Source organism: Ruditapes philippinarum, unplaced genomic scaffold, assembly GCF_026571515.1.
Source record: "Ruditapes philippinarum isolate M1 unplaced genomic scaffold, ASM2657151v2 ctg208_1_1_1_1, whole genome shotgun sequence".
Taxonomy (NCBI): domain Eukaryota; kingdom Metazoa; phylum Mollusca; class Bivalvia; order Venerida; family Veneridae; genus Ruditapes; species Ruditapes philippinarum.
This window is the reverse complement of record NW_026858626.1, coordinates 204,322-227,027: the sequence shown is the minus strand read 5'-3', so window position 1 is coordinate 227,027 and position 22,706 is coordinate 204,322. Positions and strand designations below refer to the sequence as shown.

Genomic DNA, 22,706 nt, shown 5'->3' with positions numbered 1-22,706 from the left:
AATTCTTCTAGAAATAACACCCAGTGATTCTAACTAAAAAGAGCAGAAGTTGATCTCCATTGATTAATCCCTCTGACCAAAAGATACCAATTTATAAACTACAGTCATCTTTTTAATTGTAAATGTCTTTTCTTTACCAAAAACACTCAATAGTTATATTTCAATTGTTGGTTTTTTATGATGCCATAATTTGACTTTAACACTTATTGTGCCATGTATTGTGATCATTTGACAAGAAACAGCCTCAAATGCAATGAGAAAACCTAAATTTTTGCCCAATGCAATTGGTGTATCATGTGCTGATTTGAATTAATAAAATAGCAAACTAATTGAAATGAAAAAACTTTGCATTGTGCTTAGCTAGGTCTCTTCAACATTTCTATATCAAGATTACTAAACATTATCTTCTAAACGCAAGCCAATTTAGCAATATCAGAACTGCTCTGAACACAAGAACCTACAGAAACATATTACAAACTGCAATCTACACAAGCACTGTCAGCAATATCTGAACTCCTCCAAACACAAGCACCTGCAAAAACAAATAAGAATCTGTAACCTGCAAAATCATCAATTGTTTAGAAATTATGTTTTTTGTAACCAAAGTCACCTTAAGGTTGCAGACTCCATAAGGCTACAATATCTTAAAGGTGTAATCTAACACATTTAGCACCATTAGGCTGCATTATCATAGAGGCAGAATCCTACACAAGCACCATTAGGCTGCATTATCATGGAGGCAGAATCCTACACAAGCACCATAAGACTGCATTATCCTGGAGGCAGAATCCTACACAAGCACCATAAGACTGCATTATCATAGAGGCAGAATCCTACACAAGCAGATTTTGTTTGTTTGTTAGGTTGTTTTATAAGGCGCACCAACACAATTTAGATCGTATGGCGCCGAAACAGGAAAGATGATTTTGCCTTACAAAACATAAAGCAACACCAAAGGGTCAAAACCACCTTACCTGCTTGAGCTAAGAGGTGCATATATATATAGTCTCCCTTAATTCAAACCCATTTTGTGGTCCATTATAATCAAACAGGGATAAAAGAATGAAGCAACTCTGATGCCTCAACAATTAAAGCCAACATCTCAGTGACAAGGTAACATTATCATAGAAGCTGAATCTCACACAAGCACTACAAGATTGTGCAATCTTAAAAACTGAATCTAACAAAAGGTTACAGAAGGCTGCAATATCTTAGCACAAGCACCATAAGGCTTCAATTTTTTAGAGACTGGATGTTACACTAGCACCATAAGTCATCATCAATTTATAAATACAATAACCTTCTCAAATACAGACCACAACGTCAAAGAAAATGTTAAACCTGTACCTAAGTACAAGAATTCTGAAAGTGCACCTTAAAAATATTCATACACACATTGCTTAAGCAAAAATAACAGTAAGACTACTTTAATTAGAAGGTATAAAATAAAATCACCTGCCAAAAAGCATCTGGCTGATTTCCCATTATAATCCAAAATGAAGCGGTGGTTGGTTCAGCTTTTTCTTTATTCTAACATGAAAACACGACTATAATTCCATAATAATGATACAAATATAGCACCAATTTATGGCATTATCAACTAATTCAATAACAGAAAAATTATACTTAAATTTGCTATTAGAGCTTGAATAATTTTCCAAAAAAAATTACTCTTGTCCTTATTTCTTCCCATTTTATTAATGATGTCTGAACAAAAAGCTGCTTATTAGGTAGAACCTATGATCCTTACATCAGGCTTTCTAAAAATCAAAGCATTTTTAGGGATATTTAATAAATATGATCATATTTGAAAGTGAAGAAATTTGTTGTTTTGAGAGGCAGACTCTTTGCTATACATATCTAGTATTTTCAGACTACCGTATTTCTTCTATATAAAGACCTCAGTCATAGCCTGCTTACTGACCAACCTTCTATAAATAATACTGCTAACGTGAATACATTGAAAAGTTATTATATTCTGAGATTTTAAACTCAAACAATGCATTATTTTACAACAGTGCAATCAAAATTGATAATTGAGCTGTGTCATGACAAAACCAACATTGTGCCTTTGCGACCAGCATAGATCCAGATCAGCCTGCGCGTCCGCCCAGTTTGCTCAGGATCCATGCTGTTCACTATCAGTTTATCTACTTGTAATAGAGTTGGTAAGCGAACAGTATGGATCCTGATCAGACTGCGCGGACGTGCAGGCTGATCTGGATTCATGCTGGTCGCAAACGCACTATGTTGGTTTTGTCGTGACGCAGCTCATATGTATTTTCTAACTGTATGAACCACTTTTGAGACAGAAGAACACCATGCAAGGTAGGTAACTCAATGAGGGGGAAGTTGGAATGTGGTCTGTCTTAATTTGATAGCAATCCTCTCAAGACAGCATGATCTATGAAATAACCATATGCATAAAATAATGCTTTACATTTCATTTACACATTAAATCTATCACATAATTCGTCTCCTTAATGCAATAATGGGTTAACTCCTATAAATTTTTAAAAGAAGTTAACACGTTACTACACTTAGGTGACAATATAAAATAGCCTTATCTGATAAGCCCGAAGTTTCATACAAACATTCCTTTATTAGAAGATTTACAGTATTAAGACATTTCCTTTACGATATTTTTACCATATTTTGCATTGTTGTGAAATTTAGGTTTCGCATTGTACCTAAATCTTCCCTAATGGATTCTTTAATTCAGTTTTCTCTGCATTCAATGAAATCTATTATGAAACAACAGTATACACTGCTTTCCCTCATTAGCCCAACCAAGAATACACCCTCTTTCACGTCTATTTCTGGTTAAAATACAGAATTTGGAAGGCTTGAATTATATAAGATATCGTGCATTGTTCTAAATTATACAATACATAAAACCAACCAATATAAATAAATTATAATCATAATGTTGCAGTCATCTTTAGCAGTCATGCCTCCAGGTTCATGCTTATTTTAATATAAAACAAGTCAGTCATATTTTGCATATATATAACAAAGTGAAGCATTTTATGGGTTACGGATTTTTAAACATTTCTTAAAGTATAATTTCTACGACACTGCTTAATTTCGAGAAATCATGTAAGTAGAGATGTGTCAAAGGAAGCAGATGCACCCGCAATATGGCATAATTATTACCTTCAATTGCAACTATGACCTGACTATGTTGCGTGAGCCTGAGAATGTTTTGACATTTGCATCAAGGAATAAGAGTAATATCAAACAAACACAATTTGACCTTGACCTCCAAGTGCTTTTCGACCTTGAAGGTGTTTGCAAGGGTCTTTCATGAGACACATTGTTTATTATGGTGATCTTATGCATGTGTATCAATTTTTTTAGATTCCATCATGCATGCCGAAGCTATTGACCAGGTATAAAACCTATTTTGTACTTAATTTAAAACTTTCTCAATTTTTTTTTTTTACATCAAATAAGAGAACAAGAAGCAAGTATAACCCTTATTCAAATTTTTCCCGCCATACACTCTTTATCTTTATCACTTCTACTTCAGTAAAACCGCTCTCTGGTACGGCTCCACAAGCTCATAAATTTCTCATTCACTGTTTAACTAGAATACGGATAAGGGAGATAGTAGGGGAAAAAAAACATTAATGTTATGCCTGGCTAAAATGGCCACGAATATTGAATTATCTCTATGCAATTACATTCACTTATAGAACCTAACTGATGTCTTCCACGGAGCTATATATAATCAAGTTCCCAGGCTGACCTTCCATAATTACGAGATGTGATTCAATTTGTTGGCACTGATATAGGTTTCACTAAAATTCTGTGAAAGCTCATATCGGACTCTCGGGAAATGCTAAAATAATTGAAGGAATTGGAAACATTTTTGGTGACATAGGGTGACACTCGGTGAAAATTACTATGATGAAAATACCAAATATTTGTGACACCAGGACTACATGATCAACGGAAATTACTACAAGAAAACTGTGATGCCTGAAGCTTCAATAACTCAATGTTCAAACAATTTTGCCACTTCTGGATACTTTCTCAAAGATTTATAAATCAGCATGCAAAAAACACATTTCCAAAAAAACATTTTTCTATATTGATTTAAGTGCTTCATTTGGTATTTGTATGATTTTCAAATTTTATGTTTTTGGGTCTTTGGACCTCAGTGGAGTTTCTTTAAAATAAGACCAAACACACGATGACTGCTTTAGATACATTTGACTTTGCTGGACTGTTGACATTTTTACCCAGGTTCAAGTTTATACGAGGGCTGTCAAAGAGGATGAATAAAAAACTTTACACTTTAACCATAAAATGGTCAAAATAGAAACGCTAGGTCGCCCAACACAGTGAAATTGTAAATGTTGAAAAGAAAACCCCTTCACAAGAAACTTTGTTTTACACAATCTTGAATCTTCAAATGTCTGTCACAAACTTTCTTCTCTTTTACATGGAGATATTAAATTTACCCTACAGCCGATGTTTTTTACCATTTCTAGGCTACATGAATCCAGATATTGACAACTCCATTTATTCATGACATAAAAGTTCAACGCAGTAATAATTCAAAATTATGAGTGGCAAGGATTTCCTTCAGAGAGAATATAACAGTAATTTCTGACAAACATTACATTCTTGTATAATCTCAGTATTTCCCATACATGAACATTAATTCTTATCAATGCAAAGCCTAGGAAGACTTTAAGGAAATACAATATATTTGCGAGTATACATTCGTCTATGGTTTTTTTTTGTTTTGTTTTTTTCTTCTAATAATTTTATCAAGCCATGCACAAACATATGGGATTACTATCCACAAATGGGCATCCGGGTTTGCCATTGACAAGGTGTTATCCCTAAATTAGCCTAGGATTACTACTGATCAAGGTGTGCCTGACATCATTACTCACAAAGGAGTTCTTCAACTTCTTGTTATATTTAATGTGTGTCTGGGATCATTTCTGACAATTGTGCCTGGTATCATTACACATGTAAGGTGTACATCAGGGATACATTATTGTCAAAAGTGTGTCTGGGATGACAATGGTGTTCCTGTGATCACCACTGATAAAGTATGCCTAAAATCACTTGTCAAGTGTGTCTGGGATGACAACAGTGTTCCTGGAATCACTTCTCACAAAGGTGTATCTGACACCACTACTTATAATTGTACAAGTGATCACTACAGACAATAGTGTGCCTGAGATCACAACCTTCAAGTGTGCCTAGGATCAATCCTCACAAAGAAAGTTCCTGAGATCACTACTGATAAAGGTGTACATGGGATCACTTCAGACAATGGTGTGCCTGAGAGTGTGCCTATGATCACTCCTCACAAAGAAAGTTCCTGAGATCACTACTGATAAAGGTGTACCTGTGATCACTTCAGACAATGGTGTGCCTGAGATCACTACCTTCAAATGTGCCTAGGATCACTCCTCACAAAGAAAGTTCCTGAGATCACTACAGATAAAAGTGTACCTGGGATCACTTCAGACAATGGTGTGTCTGAGATCACAACCTTCAAGTATGCCTAGGATCACTCCTCACAAAGAAAGTTCTTGAGATCACTACTGATAAAGGGGTGCCTGGGATCACTTCAGACAATGGTGTGCCTGAGATCACTCCTCACAAAGATGTTCCTGAGATCACTACAGATAAAAGTGTACCTGGGATTACTTCAGACTGGTGAGCCTGAAATCACTACCTTCAAGCATGCCTAGGATCACTCCTCACAAAGAAAGTTCCTGAGATCACTACTGATAAAGGTGTGCCTGGGATTACTTCAGACTGGTGTGCCTGAGATAACTACCTACAAGCATGCCTAGGATCACTCCTCACAAAGAAAGTTCTTGAGATCACTACTGATAAAGGTGTACCTGGGATCACTTCAGACAATGGTGTGCCTGAGATCACAACCTTCAAGTGTGCCTAGGAACACTACATACAAGTGTGCCTAGGATCACTCCTCACAAAGATGTCCCTGAGATCACTACTGATACAGTTGTAATATGCACAGGTAATTATGATTTACATAGGTCACACCTGGTGTATTTGGAACATCACCAAGATTTGCTCCTTAGAAAATTAATGCATAAATGGGCCAAAATACTAAAAAGGGATCTTAAGATTATCAATATTTCTATTTAATAGTGTTATTTTTGGCATCTTATGATGTAATAATCAGCAAAAACATAATTAAGCATGTCTGACAACAAAAACATCAAAGGAAAAGGCAGAAAATTACCAATAGCCATTTTCACTGCTAAACCACCCCATTACTTCCAGAAAAGTAATTTGCAAAACAAAGCTTTACAGATATTATGTAAAGTTTACTGGCAGTTTGTGAAGAAGAAAATACCTTTAAATATTGCACTTCTTCCCAACGGACTTCTTCCCAACAGGAGAAGAAAAACCCATAGATTAATGATACCTCTCTACAGAAATAATGGTGAAATCTGGAAAATCCCGTCCACTCTCAATAGCATATCCATTTATGTAATGCCATATCCATTTTCATGACCTTTTAAATGGCAGGCAAAGATGCAAACCAAGCCAAGATTTCTTAAAGATAAATGCATATTTCAGAGCAAATTAGTATACAGGAACAGTATAGTCTATATATGGCCAAAAATCAATGTCTACTCATTACTTTCCTACCATATTCCACTACAAAAGTCGTGGGATACACTCAAAATTTAGGGGAAAGCATTTTGTCTAAATAATAATGCAGTATTTGTGGCAGTATCATACCAATTAAAATCACAGCTGAGTAGTCTGCAATATACTCCATTCCTCACTGATATTATTATTTGTTGGACTAGCACTTTGAACTTTAAATTGGAACTGACCATTGTTACAGTATTCAGGGAATTCAAAATTGAAATCCTTAACCTGCAGGATTTGTGTAATAGATTCCCTATCCCTGCTTTAAATTTTGAACAGTTTTTAAAGACTTTAATGGATTTAAATTTTGAACATTCCATTCAAATTTTAATGGATTTAAATTTTTTAACAGTCTTCTCAAAGTTTAATGATCTAAATTTTGAACAGTCTTCTCAAACTTTAATTTTGAACAGTCGTTTCAGTTTAACAGATTTGAATGTTTAAGTATCAAAAATTCAGCTTTCAACATAATAGACCTTTAATTAAATTTAAACATATTTTTTATGAAAGTTTATAAATAAATCACCTAAATTTCCTGCCACTAGACTACTTAAATAGTAAAGGACACATCCCAATGACTGTGCTCCTAATATAGAAATAATATACTTTGTTTCCATGGACCTATAACGACAAAATATGACACCCAAATGGCTACAAAGAGATTTTCAAGTTTTCAATATTCATTTATTTCCCAGAGTCATAATAATATATCTAAACATTTAAATATTCATTCGCTACCTGGGGTTGTAAAAGAGTCATTTTATTTTACATATGAGCCGCGTCAAGACAAAACCAACATAATGGGTTTGCGACCAGCATGGATCCAGACCAGCCTGCGCATCCGCGCAGTCTGATCAGGATCCATGCTGTTCGCTTACTGACCCTATAACAAATAAAGAAACTGAAAACGAACAGCATGGATCCTGATCAGACTGTGCGGATGCGCAGGCTGGTCTGGATCCATGCTGGTCGCAAACCAATTATGTTGGTTTTGTCGTGACGTGGCTCATAATACAGATATTGTCTCGAAATAACTAACTGGCTGACATCATTTCTAACATACTTAATAATCTTGGAAGCTGGAATTATAAACTAAGACATTACACAATGAACATTTGGGAATAATAAATTTACACAAAAGTACCATATAAATTGCTCCTGTTGTCATTTATTGTTTCACCTTATATGTTTGAAAGAAAGTATCAGGAGAAACCACCTTTTGTTTTCTGTTTAGGAAATAGCAGTTTTATTGTATAAGTTGGAACTGGCTTTGTACAATAAATTTCCACTACACAAATATTATTTAGCCAGTGTGCTAGCTTTTTCTTCAGGAAAGTGAAAAAATAAAATTCATTATTTGTCTACACAAATAAGCCCCTACACATATTTTGTGTACTTCATATATGCCAAAACACAAGTCTGACAATCCAGAGCAAAAAAAAACAACATTTCTTAATTAGGGTTCATGCCCCAAAAAACCCTGGTGACCTAGAATTTGGCCTACACATAAGGTTAAACCAAGCTATAATGCCCCTGTCAGACCTGAGTAAGGGTTTATAGATTCCTAGTATAAGCTTTAAATATTAATTTAAATGTGCTACTATAAGCTTTAAATATAATTCCAAATGTGGTATATAAAATCAAAAATGACAAAATACAAAGTGCATTAGTAAATTTGTTGATGCATCAAGAATGATTTTTACAAGGGTAGTTTTTTTGTTGTTGTTTTCAATTTCATTGACCCAATAACTTCCATCAAGATACTGTTTATCGAGACCATTGTAATTTTAGACGAGTCTATTTATAGCCCAGTCATCCTCAAAATATTGATGTGAATTTGCATGTTATGCAGTTGATGGAATGTAATTACAGGCCCCTCCCCTCACCAATTATTTTTTTAAATGATGATAATCATAGGCTAGAGCCATTCTTGATATATTTTCCGAGAAATTACTTTTAAAAGCTACGGGTTCTGTATTGATCTCATGTCAGAGTGACGCGTATACTTCATTCATACTCCAAGAACGTTTAATTTTTTTATTTTCATTGACTAAAATAATGCCGAGCACTCGGGATCAATTACAGTACTGAACGAGTATTAAATAAGCTCTGAAATACAACTAGTCAGTCACATGACCTAATAACCAATGATCTTACCTTCGCCTCCGACACTTCTAGATCGTACGTTACCAAGTCTACGTATTTCTTAAAACTGACACTTCGTTTCCGTCTATGCTTGGTGCGAAAGGTCCACCAAGAGAACATAACTTTCACACATACAAGAAATCTAAGTCGTAAAACCATTGCTTCTAAAGTGAAAATAATCCACCACTAATGGAGCTATTCACAAAATATTTCTCCAATTTTAACGCAAATCGGGTCATGATAATGCATGACAGTATTCATTATCCGTCATTATTCATAATCATCGCTACGGTAGGAGCGAAGAATTGTTGACGTTTTTTTTTCCACAGTAAAGGTTACAATCACATCAACAAAGTACCATAATTCATTCTGTATTGACTGAATGAGTTCCTGAGAATAAGATCTACAATCAGTCCTCCATTTCTTTGTAGTCGGTATTGAAAAATCGCAAATCAGTGCGGGCATAATCACCTTCATAAAATGCTCACTAGTTAAGTACAGACACAACGTGAAAACCTCTTACCAATTTGTTCTCTTTTAAACCATTCCTACAGATGCAATTCACAATTATTCCAACACTCTTTATTTTTCATTAGCCATGACAAAAAAAAACAAATTAACAATGAACTAAGAGCATGGTAATAAAAAAAATCTTCAACCTTGAAGGAGGGGCAAAAACTGTGATTCAGTGAAAATGACAAGAATGCTTGTGTGTTCTTAAATCATTTAACAGCAATTTTGCCCAAGGTCTCAAAATACTAAATTTTACGTTTTTTTGCGATGCTCAGAAAATGTGACACTTCTTGTTTGGAATTCCCATTATAAGGGAATGAAAGTCAGTAAATTAAGTCCTAACGTAAAGCGATCTCTGCCACTAGTACGGAATGAGTTCCCGCGGGAAAAGTAAAGTCTTCCAGTGTTTCATTAAACCCTCGTCACTTGGTTACTGCTACTTCACACTTGAAATTGTATTTCATTTTACAAATCTTTTCCTTTTTTTTGCCATTTCCCTTGCTACTCTTGAAGCAAATGAAATCTGTGGCATTTATTGGGAATCCTCTTTTTTTTTCTTCTAAAATTTACTTTTAATTTCAACAGATTTATTTTGAGCCTTGATTTCAGTTACAAAAACACTAATAAGGTCATAATTTTGAGATTTCCTTGCCAGCCTAGTGTAATGAAAAGACCAAACAGGCACTTATTGAGGCATTGAACTTTTATAAGGCCTTGTCCTTTCTTAACTTGCAGACCTGAGGGAGGCAGGAGACAAAACTTTCACCACATCTACTACAACTATTTTAAGGCACAAAAAGGATAAAAAAAAAGTCAGTCTACCTTCAACTGGTAAAACTTTATCAACTTCTTTGATAGGAAAAAAGAGAAAACAAGCAAAAAATATTTGAAAAGCAGAGATTTTTTTTAACGAAATCTGATCAACCATAGCAACTCTTGATAGAATGCCAATAAATACTGAAAATTAATCTGAACACAGTTGTCGCAAGCATGTCAACTAAATCTCCAGCCGTCCATTGTTACTGTTTGAATTGAGACAAATCCCATTTGTAACATTATCCTGCACGATTGAACATACATCGCCTCTCTAGATATCGTCAATTTGTCGAAAAACAAAAAAAAAATCCATTTTCAGACCACATAAAACTTGTCAATCGGAAATATTCCCTAACTGCCGTATCTCCGGATCTCCGAGATAATTGTCTTACATTCATGTATTTACATTCACTAAAAACAGATCGCAAGCCATACTTCCTTTTTACACAATCACTGCTATTATTTCAGGGAAAATCTTAATTGCCGATTGTGTTTTCAGACATCATAAATCCTCATCGCCAAAAAAAACCGAAAAAATTCTTCCGAAAATAGATCCTACACCTGAAATACCCAATAATTAACAAAAGCCACAAGAACAAGTTGGGTAAAATGATGCCAATTTTGGTAGTTTTAAGAAAAATTACAGGGTTTAAACAAAGGTTTTTTAAAGGAAAAACCCAATAAAAACCACTTTTTTTTCCTTTTGGGAATAAAAAACCCATTTTGGGCAAATTCCCTTTAAATTTTTTTTTTTAATTAAAAATACTGATGAAAGTTATTACTTAATCTTTATTCATTACAAAACGATCATTAATTCCTAATCCTAATGCACACAAAAATGCTTGATTATATATGAAAGTAAATAAGAATACGAAAAAAAAAAAAAGCTTCTTTATTTTTGTCACTGGTCACTGTACAATAACTCCTTATTGCCCCGTTTTTTTTATATTAAACACTCTTTATAGACTTAGTGAACACTTGAAAGTTGTGTAATCCTTGGAAATGATTTAAAGTTATAAGAAAAACCATAATTAATTAAAGCACACTCCCATAATTCCTTGTTGCCCTTATAGAATTTAAATCTGTGTTATCCTTAAAATGGATTTTTATGAAACTCCCTTAATATATTTTCATCACTTTCCTGTAATTCCTTGTACTTTCCTGTATTTAATGCTCTTTGGACTAATTCTTCAAGAGGGGGAGATCACTTATACTTTATGACATCAGTGTGTATCAGAAGCAAAATCTTGAGGGATATTTATTATGATTAAAAGAATAAACATGAAATGCCAACACCATAATTTGAGCCGCGTCACGACAAAACCAACATAATGGCTTTGCGACCAGCATGGATCCAGACCAGCCTGCGCATCCGTGCTGGTCGCAAAGCCATTATGTTGGTTTTGTCGTGACGCGGCTCAATTTTCAAGACAAAATACAGCTAATCCGCCTCCAAGCCGAGGAATTTCAGGGGGGAAAAACGCTTCTTTCCCTGTTTTTACGATTGAACATAGAGTAACCACATATTAATATTATTCATAAATGTCAAATACAGCTTTCTTACCCATCTAATGAAACATATTTATGACATCATCTTATTGAAGTAGTCTATCAAATCTGAATGCTCAATGTGCAAAGAAACCGATGTCGTTTTTTCCGTGTTTGAAGTTCTGGCAATTGAAAGAAAATCTGCATGTTTAATGTAATTTGCGTGAAAATTGCAGGAAGCAAAAATCACTTTTGTATGACTGCTGATCAAATAATGAGACAAGATAACAACCTGAACAAGGGCAATAATGAAACTCTGCAATTCTTTAACTTCTATTATGCATATGCTGAATGAAAAAACGCAAAAATGCAGTCTGTGACCATCCTATTTGTGAGTTTAAATTGCATGAACCAAAATAACACCGTATGTGTTTTCTGTCTAGAGTGTTACTATGATTGGTATAAGACAAAAAGTAATTCATCATCGTTCAATGCTGTGTCAAGAAAGCCTAGAAAATGAAGACAAGGTAGTATAGGTGTATATGGAATCAGATATTAATGGCCTGGCAAAGTTAACCAAAAGGGAAATGAAATATAAGAATCAACTCAGGCTGAGCCTAATGTTACCTCTCAGTTTTATTTAGACACATTAAGGCACAGACTCTGTGCTCTTTTGGGAAATTTAATTTGCTATTCTTTCTGCCATATATCATAAAATTAACATGTTCAAATATTAACATTCTTGAATGAAGTTTATTCCAATAAAAACTACTCTAGAATTCAGGAAATAACATTTTAAGCAAAGCAAAAAACAAGAGACCATGTCTCTGGACACTCCTACACATGTACTGCCTCTGTGGATTTTCAGATCAGCCCGACAGGATATTGGCCTGTGGTTTTTTTACCTTATTAGTTCAATACAAGAAATAAATATATCATTACTATACAGTAACACAAGGGCTATCTTTATTAGACACCAAGCACCACTCAATAAATCAAAACCAAAAAATGGAAATCGGCCAAAATCCGTGTCATTGTAATATCTCACTTGCCATTTTTCTGGCACGATATTAGTTCTTCATATAGCATTTCAAAATTTCACTATCAATATAGATTTATATAGGACAAGATGGTCAAAACTACCAACTTATAGACAAGTATTAAACTGATGTATATGAATGTTCTTATTTACTTTGATATTCTTTTAGAACTCGCAAAATAAATTGTGTCATTCTGCAGTAAACCATGTGTCTTATTCAAAATTATAAAAGACTTGACTGCTTTGCAGCCACATAAAAATATCTCAAAGCTCAAATATCATTATAAGAAGTTGTTTCAAATGACCAACATTGCATCATGTTAAAAGCTGTTGCTGTACGCCTTTTAGTTTTGGTGCTTTAATTTACCTTTAGTTACACTGCTGGATTTTTATGATTAAATGGACTTATTCAGCTTGCATATCTGAAATCCACCTTTAAGTTTAGGTGCTTTAATTGACCTTTAGTTACACTGCTGAATTTCTTAATTGAATGGAGCTTACACTCCTTGAATAGTCAATTATCAAGATGAAGCAAGGCAGCCAGTAGCATAGAACCTGATCGGACTAAACAACCCTCAAGCAGGCCCGGCTCTATACTGGCATCAAAGACTGATCACTTTGGGTCCCAGCAGGGTAAAGTTCAGCTGGTAAAGTTTTAATAAACAAGATATGTTTGTAAAACATGTATGCCCCCTATCAGCAAGCCAATTAGTTCATGTGATAAGGGTTATTATGCATGACTTCTGACCCAGTGAATCAAACAATTAATAAGGGTTAATAAAAGTATCCTACTGGTCATGACCTTGGGACCTTTGACCCCTTTTGACCAAAAACTCAAAATAGGGGTGCAAAATTCTGCTTGGTCACGGACCAATCTTCATACCAAAGTTTGAAGTTCCTAGGCCTAAGGCGTTTTTTAGTAAATGAATCAGAAACCGTTTTTGTACCTACAAGGTCAATGTTGACCTTTTGACCTTTGACCCTTGACCCCAAAATCAATAGGGGTCATCTGCTGGTCATGGACCAAATCACCATGCCAACAGTTTGAAGTTTCTAGGCCGAAAAAAAAGGCGGGGTTTTTTTTTTCCTTTTTTTAGTTTTTTTAATTGATCAGAAACCGGGTTTTTTACTTACCAAGGTCTTTGTGACCGTTGACCTTTGACCCCTTGATCCCAAAAATGTAGGAAAGTAATCTGGCTGGTCATGACCAAATCACCATACCAAGTTTTGAAGTTCCTAGGGGCTAAAGCGTTCTTGAGTTATTGATCAGAAACCATTTTTTAGCTTAAAAGGTCAATGTGACCTTGACCTTTGACCCTTCATCTTAAAACTTCAATAGGGGTTCCCATTTGCTGGTCATGACCAATCATCACACCAAAGTTTTGAAGTTCCGTAGGCCTAAGGGCGTTTTTAGTTTAATTTTGATCGGAAACTGTTTTTTTACCTTTACAAGGTCAATGTGACCTTGACCTTTGACCCCTTGACCCCAAAATTCAATTTAGGTCATCTGCCTGGTCATGACCAATCACCATACCAAGTTTTGAAAAAGGTTCCTAGGCATAAGGGTTTCTTAAGTTATTGATTTCGGAAAAGCATTTTTTACCTACAAGGTCAATGTGAACCTTGCCCTTTAACCCCTTAACCCCAAAATCAATCAGGGGTTTCATCTGCCTGGTCATGACCAATCACCATACCCAAGTTTGAAGTACCTAGGCCTTAAGGGTTGTTTTAGTTATTGATGGCGGAAACTGTTTTTACCTAAGAGGGTCAATGGTGACCTTGACCTTTTTGACCCCCTTGACCAAAATCAATAGGGGTCATTCTTACTGATCATGACCAATCAACATCTCAAAGTTTGAAGTTCCCTAGGCCTAAGGGGGTTCTTTCATTTTGATCCCGGAAACGCGCTTTACCTACAAGGTAATGTGACCTTGAACCTTTGGACCCCTTAACGCCAAATCAATTTAGGGGTCGATTCTGATTGGTCATAACCAATCACCATACCCAAGTTTGAAGTTTGCCTAGGCCTAAGGGTTCTTTTGTTATTGATCAGAAACCCGGGTTTTTTAATTAAAAGCGTCAATTTGACCTTGACCTTTGACCCCTTGACCCCAAAATCTATACGGGTCATCTAAGCTGATTCATGACCCAATCACCATACCCAAGTTTGAAAGTTCCTAGGCCTTAAGGTTCCTTTAGTTATTGATCGGAAACCGTTTTTACTACAAGGTCAATGTGACCTTGACCTTTTGACCCTTGACCCCAAAATCAATAGGGGTCATCTACTGATCATGACCAATCACCCATACCAAGTTTAAAGTTCCTAGGCCTTAAGGTTCTTTAGTTAATTGATCAGAAAACCGTTTTTGCCTTACAAGGTCAATGTGACCTTGACCTTTGACCCCTTGACTCCAAAATCAATAGGGGTCATCTACTGGTCATGACCAATCACCATACCAAGTTTGAAGTTCCTAGGCCTTAAGGTTCTTTAGTTATTGATCGGAAACCGTTTTTGCTTTCAAGGTCAATGTGACCTTGATCTTTGACCCCTTGACCCCAAAATCAATAGGGGTCATCTACTGGTCATGACCAATGCACCATACCAAGTTTGAAGTTTCCTAGGCCTTAAGGTTCTTTAGTTATTGATCGGAAACCGTTTTTTGCTTTCAAGGTCAATGTGACCTTGACCTTTGACCCCTTGACCCAAAATCAATAGGGGTCATCTACTGGTCATGACCAATCACCATTACCAAGTTTGAAGTTCCTAGGCCTAAGGGTTCTTTAGTTATTGATCGCGAAAACCATTTGGTCTACGGACCGACGGACCGACGGACCGACAAGTGCAAAGCAATATACCCCCTTTTTTTCAAAATGGGGGCATAAATATCATTCTGATGAGAAAAACTATCAAAATTGCAGAATCATTTTATCTTCAGATTTTCATACTTCAACTCTTGCTTTAATCTGAGAACATCAACAAAATATTCCATATTATGCTAGACATTTTCAACTTTCAACATATCTCTGACAATATCTAAATATCATCTGAAACAAGGTTTGTTGAAGCAATCTAACAAGATATCTTCAAGCATTAATATAACTAGATTTGAATATTCACTTTGCAATATTGTACAGAAGCTGCAATAGGTTTTTGACACGCAAACTGTTGTTATTATAAATACACCATTCCGAGCAAAATTAAATGTTTTGCCCCTTGAGTCTGTCACATAAATATAAACTAAAACTAGAGGATGCTTTTTTAAAAAAGCGCATGTCTCCCCCACTGCTGAGAATAACTGTGAATGGAAACAGGAATGGAAATGGAGATAAGATAATGTAAATACCCGGTAGTCACTTCAATGAAGGCTGTCTATGGAGAAAATGACCAATGGTCACTGTGACCTTAACCTTTGACCTACTGACCCCATAAACAAGAGGGATCATCTGCTCAATAAGACCAATCATCCTATGAAGTTTGAGGGTTGTAGGTCTAAAGGAACTCTAGTTATCATCCGGAAAGGAGAAAATAACCAACGGTCGCTGTGACCTTGACCTTTGACCTACTGACCATTAAAACAATAGGGATCATTTGATTAATAAGACCAATCATCCTATGAAGTTTGAGGGCTGTAGGTCAAAAGGAACTCTAGTTATCATCCGGAAACGAGAAATTGACCAACGGTCACTGTGACCTTGACCTTTGAACTACTGACCCCAAAAACAATAGGGATCATCTGCTCAATAAGACCATTCATCCTATGAAGTTTGAGAGCTGTAGGTCAAAAGGAACTCTAGTTATCGTCCGGAAACGAAGAATGGACGGACGGACGGACTGACGGACGGACGGACTGACGGACAGGGCAAAAACAATATGTCTCCCCCCGAGGTGGGGGAGACATAATTAATTTAAGCAAGGGCTTGCCTCAAGTCAAAACCAATGAATGGAGAAATCTAAAACAAACATCACATTTTAAAGCTCGCACAAAAAGCTATAATAAACAAAGATACTGAGAATTCAATTTGGTAAGAGAATTTCTTAGTAATGCCCCGGTCACATATTCACGGATAATGCCACGGAAGAGCTACGGTCTTGTCGTTCACGGATTACTACGGAAATGTGAAATTTCGTAGTCCGCTACGGTTCCAGTACGGACACACAACGGTATAACGGTATGAGTACAGAGTCCGACGGATTTACCACCAAAAGCCCCCCGGAGAGACACGGATTGTTATGGACCGACACGGTGTGATACGGAGCGACACGAATCAGGACGGACGCACTACGGATATACTACGGTCTGCTACGGTGTAAGTACGGGTTAGTACGAATAAGTACGGTCTGATACGGAGAAGAACGTATTGATACGGAGAAGAACGAATTGCCACGGATCTATACGGACCTAATACATCTGTCAACAACATCTTGCTTGCTCATTTTCAAAATGCCTCAAAAGAAAAGAACACCTAGAAAACGAATTGCAGAGTTCAATAATTTTGGCGGAGAGGACTCGACCTAATCGCGTCCGACCCCCGAGACACATAGGTCCGATTAAAGTGAATTTCTTGAAGGACGCTGGATCCTCAACAAGTTCGGGCATGAGAGCCTCATACTAAACATGAAGCGGCCTTCGTAAAAGCCCATCTCTAGTCCACCATCTCATCTGTCTCCTCTTACCTGATTAGATATGGACTAGTAATCATTAATGAAAAATGTTGATCAATGCTGTTTCTCTTTTAATTTTAAGATTTGCTGTTCATCTTACAATTACTTTAATTATCGTGATGTTTATAGTTTAAAAATATGTAAAAAGCTTGTTAATTAATCTTATTATCACCCAAAGGCCAGCCTCCGAGGCTTATGAGGCACTTTGTTTTATGTACATATTACAATTTCACGATCCAATGTTTGTAAAATATGTGACATTAAATGTTATTCTATTACTTATGAATTGTAGTACGATATTAATATAAATTTACTTTAAATTTATGTATGTTATCAAGCAGCTCGACCACTGCCTCCGCATTCTAAGCCATTTCAATATAAAGTTGCAGCCAGTAAATGGCTATTATCATTTATTAAATGTTTCCGCAAATATGTCTGTTTTTAACAAGAAAGTAGTATTTATACCCTTGAAAAAGTACATGATACTTAATTCATCCGTACTAAACAGTGGTGGACCGTACCATTCCTTACCGTTTCATGTTGCAACGCAATAAACCTGTAGGACCGTGCTAATCCTTGCCTCTCCGTAGTACAACGTATTACGATCGTGGCTTTCCGTGACAATGCCGTATTGATCCTTATTTAAACCGTAGCTTATACGTAGGGTAACCGTACAAATACGTAGTTCTCCGTACAAAACCGTGGAAATCCTTGACAAGTTGGTGGATTACGAATCAGTAAGGACTAGTACGGTTTTCGTATGGACCAGTACGTATCAGTACGGATTAATACGGACTAGTAGGGATATGCTACGGTTGATTTTTCCGTAGCAAATTTTTGTGCATGTTCAAAAATTGTCAAGGATCGCTACGGATATACAAGGACTACTACGATTGATTACGGTTACAATACGGAGAGCTACTGACCAGTACGGGTAGCTACGGACGATGCCGGAATTAATCCGTGGCTCTTCCGTGAGCGTATTCCGTGAATATGTGACCGGGGTATAAATGAGAGGAAAATGAAAGTGTGCAGTCAAGGCAGGGGAAAATGTTGCCGAGTTTCTCTAAATATTTTGACCCAAAAAACTCCAACTCTAAATACATGATGGATTAACTTTGTTTCTATTTCCAATTCATTTTTTCTTCTTCTTTAATCATAATTAATATATAATTATTATCTGCAATTAAATTGGAATCAGACTAAAATAATTTTTTCAATTTCTAAAATCAATACAAAATGATAAATAAATAAATCTTCAAAAGCCTAAGTTTTGCATAGTATTATATGGTTTAATTAAAGACAGCATGGTTTTTTTATATTAATCTTGAATTTCTCTTGAAATAAACAAAACTTCAAAAACATAGAATAAAGAAACTATTCATTCAAACAGAATTTCTATGCCATTCCTAATTTATATCAAGTCAACAATGAATGAAATAAAGTTCAGAGTTTAATACGGAAGAAAATCAGTTTTCGATGAAAAGTTTCACGCTAAGGCACAAGAGAATGCGCGCGAGATAAAAGGCGGAGCGACAAAGACAAACATGGTCCATGTTGAGAAGAATTATCCATTATACATTGATATCAATTATTAATGCTGGAGATGTTTCCCCCATGCCTATAATTTACCCACGATTTAGACAAGAAAAATATGGAAAGTAAAGTGGCTTTCACCGAGCACTTGTCCTGATTTACGATCCCAGTCTGATACTGGGGGGAAAACCAATAAGACAGAAAATTCCATACGACCAAATGTTTCTTTAAAATGTGCTAATATCCGTATATGGCAGATCAATTTTATACCATATAAGCTGACTGGGGAAATAACGTTACATTTCCGTCTCTGACACTTGAATACTCAAATGTCTCCTTCTTTTTCTATTCTCACAGTAAAGTATATATTTCTTTCGGTAAAAGCCATTGTCCGAGTTTCACAATGCTTCATTAAATCCTAATAATGTCAAATATACGGTGGCACAGAGGGGACATCAGATCAAAATTTTTTTTAATATTTCTTTTAACATACTCACATGTTTAAACTATGACATGCTCACATATTTATTTGCTTTTCTGTGCGCATATGATATTTATATTGACTATTAGGCTGAACTCTCTATTCTTTTGGGGGACGGGGGGTGGGAGTTGCGTATGCAAGATGGAGAAGAGCTGGGTTGGCGACTGAAGTACAAATTTCAAGAGCTTCCTTTTTAACTTCACAGTAGATTCTTATGGCCCATATTTGTTTTCAACAAACACTTTTGCATCAGTATTATTTTCATAGTTAAATGGAGAAAATGATTAAAGGACCTCTGAGAGTACAATATTTTCTCCATCAATGGAATTTATTGAACATCAATTATGTAGGACAGTAACAAACACGTTTTACAGCCTTCTTAATAACTTGTCAGTACATTTAAGTGGCCAATATTACTATCGTATATTTCTCATAGCCAACATTTGAGGCAGAAATGAGTCAAGTTTTTACCTTCTGTGTGCTCCTGTTTTAAAACGGCCAATGCAATGATCTTGTTTTGGCACCAAAATAGTGGGGGATATCTCAAACTAAATGTGCAGAAGTATTAAGATGAGATTTTTCCATCTGCCACCACAAATCAGACCTTTATACTTTTTACAAGGATGGCAGATATGAGTAAAGGAGAGGGTGGGACGGGGCTAGTGGGGGCATTTCATAATCCAAAAGTTAACGTCGATACTAATCCAGGGCTATAACAGGTTTCAGAACCAGACAGTGATTTATTATTAATAATCTTTGTTTTATTTTCACCAAAAAAATCTCTACAAATCAAATCTATCTAAACTGTTAACTTTGTTTCTCTACAAATTGAATCAATCTAAATGTTTAACTTTGTTTCTCTTCAAATCGAATCAATCTAAATGTTTAACTTTGTTTCTCTACAAATCGAATCGATCTAAACATTTAATTTTGTTTCTCTACAAATTGAATTGATCTAAACTGTTAATTTTGTTTAAACTATTAAGTACATCAGAATGTTTCATATTAAGAATGGGTTACAGACTGTCTTACCAATTAAACCAAGTTTACAAAACCCGGTAAACAGATATTTTAATTAAAGTAAATCTGCAATAATGTTTAACATTACCATGGAAACAAAATGGCTGCCGCTATTTTATCGTCATTTATATCTATCATTAATTTCTATGCATGCATGTTAAATCTCCTTAAAGAAATTAATCGTTTGGAATAAGGTCGAGTTGTTTTTAATTAAACATAGCCAATAACATACAAAATAGCAAAATATAGCCAATATTATACAAAATAGCAAAATTAATAATACAATGTTTTAAAGAAACTATTTCATAAATCAGAGATTCTTTTTCAATCTTGATATTGCAACAGCTATTAAATTTTCATACATGACAAGTGCCGCTCTGGCGTTATCTGTGTATTATTTTAGACACAAGCCCGCACCTAGGTTGTACCACCAACCTTCTGTTGTCTAGTTAACTTATTGAATTAACTTTCACTAAATCTATCATTTTCAAAGAACAAAAGTAAACGATTATTTCAAATACATCATAAATATAGCATAATTGATTAACTTTATCATCAATAATGAATTGAACAGCTTTTTCACTTCACAGAAACACAATCCATACCAGAAGTACCATTCAAAGGACTGCAGAAAATGTCAATATAATGATTAAAGAACTGCATTACAATTGTTATCAACATAATTATACCCTTTTATACATTAACACAACGTAATTATACCTTACCAGAATGCCAGGGAAAAAAAACAAAGCTTTTACTCAAAAGTTAGTTTAATTAAACATGCGTTAGGCTTTAAAAGAAAAAATTTCAAGGTAATCTAATAGTGTTACATCAGGAAAAGTGGGTGTGTTCCGAGAGAGTCTTTAACTCATTATCCTTGGGTTGACGGGCAGTTTCCTTAACTACCGAGTTACTGCCCCCAATATTCCTTGCTCAGTCTCGTACAATAAACAACAGGCATGTATAAATATTAACAGGCATGTATAAATATTGTCATAATTTCATAAACCATCATTTTACCAACCATAAAAAGTATTGACAAAGTCCAGAAATAGGAAGACCATTACATAAATCTGTTTTCCACGAGAGAACTTTGACTATCAGACATTTATCTGGGTGACAAGATCTCTATTAAATGTTTCAGCAACTTTCATCCGCTGAAAAAAAAAAGCTAAAAAAACAGAGAGAGTATGTGTGTGGACAATAAATATCCAGATATCCAATACATCAAATCAACACCAGTAGGCAGCTTCAATGGTACTGGCATCACTCTCAAGGGAGACAACTGCCGGTATAATACACCACTAACAAGATTTCTTCCCTCCCACACATAGCGGTCAGACACTTCTATAATACCAAGTACAGGGTGAGAGCAAAAGTTTTCTCTCCAACATAAGGAATTGTTTTTTCCTAACCCTTAACCTGTGAAATTTTTTTAAAGTATTTGTCAAGCTTCCAGTTTTGGAACTGTTCATTACCAAATCTAAGTAGATATCAAGATGAAAATTTAAATTTTAAGTAAGTCGGTCAAAAATATAGATTGAGTCTGGTCAGACAGCTAGGAAGTGCAGGCTGGCCTGGCTCTATAAAGGTGCTACCTTTGGTTCAAACAGGTTAAGAGTTTGAGCAGCAAAGCTTCGACACAGATTAAGATGTGTATATAACAGAAAACTTAATGTACTTAACTTATTCGCTTACCCATTTTTATGACAGATTCCCAATGCAAATTGTATCATTTAATGCAAATAGGAATTTCACTTGATTTTTATTGAAATGGTGCAATATTTAAAAGCACTGTTTGAAATGTAGTGAAACATATCTGATTTATAAAGCACTAGGGGAATCTCGTGAAGATTGTTTTGTCTTTAAACAAGGTAAAATAAAACTAGATTTCTGAGTGTTGATAAAAAAAACAACAACCAAAGTCAGACACAATAATTATACAGTGAAATCAAAACACTGCAAAAAAGATTTTTTTTGAAAGTAGCACAGCAAAATTCCATTTATGTTAACAATATTTAAATACAGTACTAGTGTGACCAGTTTAAGGAGAGGAGTTTAAACTTTTATACATATTCCACCATTTTATTAAAAAGCATAAATGGTTTCAAAGTCACCATACATACTTGAGAGTTGAATTAAAATAAGGGTGCGAAGAATTCTTTTTCAAAAATATGCAAGTGGAATCTTCTTGTAGATGCCATTATAGAATACCAGTTTTCGACTATTGATTTGATGCCTTAATTGCCAATTAATTAATCAAAGATTTATAGGTTGTCAAACCTGCCAAATTTGCTCAGTAGGTAACATGTTACGTTATTAGACCAACTAACTTTAGA

The 22,706-nt window shown here is 35.2% G+C and overlaps 1 protein-coding gene across 5 annotated transcripts in view; it reads right to left on the bottom strand.

The window, feature by feature from the left end:
* The window catches only part of LOC132753743 (disks large homolog 2-like), a 156,469-nt gene that overhangs the window by 116,037 nt on the left and 17,726 nt on the right, over positions 1-22,706 (bottom strand). Inside the window, exon 1 of one of the 5 annotated variants that reach the window (XM_060744260.1) lies at positions 8,824-8,985. The exons of the other annotated variants lie outside the window; for them this stretch is intronic. Coding sequence (XP_060600243.1) covers positions 8,824-8,970 — 147 coding nt within the window. The 5' untranslated portion in view covers positions 8,971-8,985. Of the gene's footprint in view, positions 1-8,823; positions 8,986-22,706 lie in introns of those variants that run through there. 5 annotated transcript variants of the gene reach the window in all.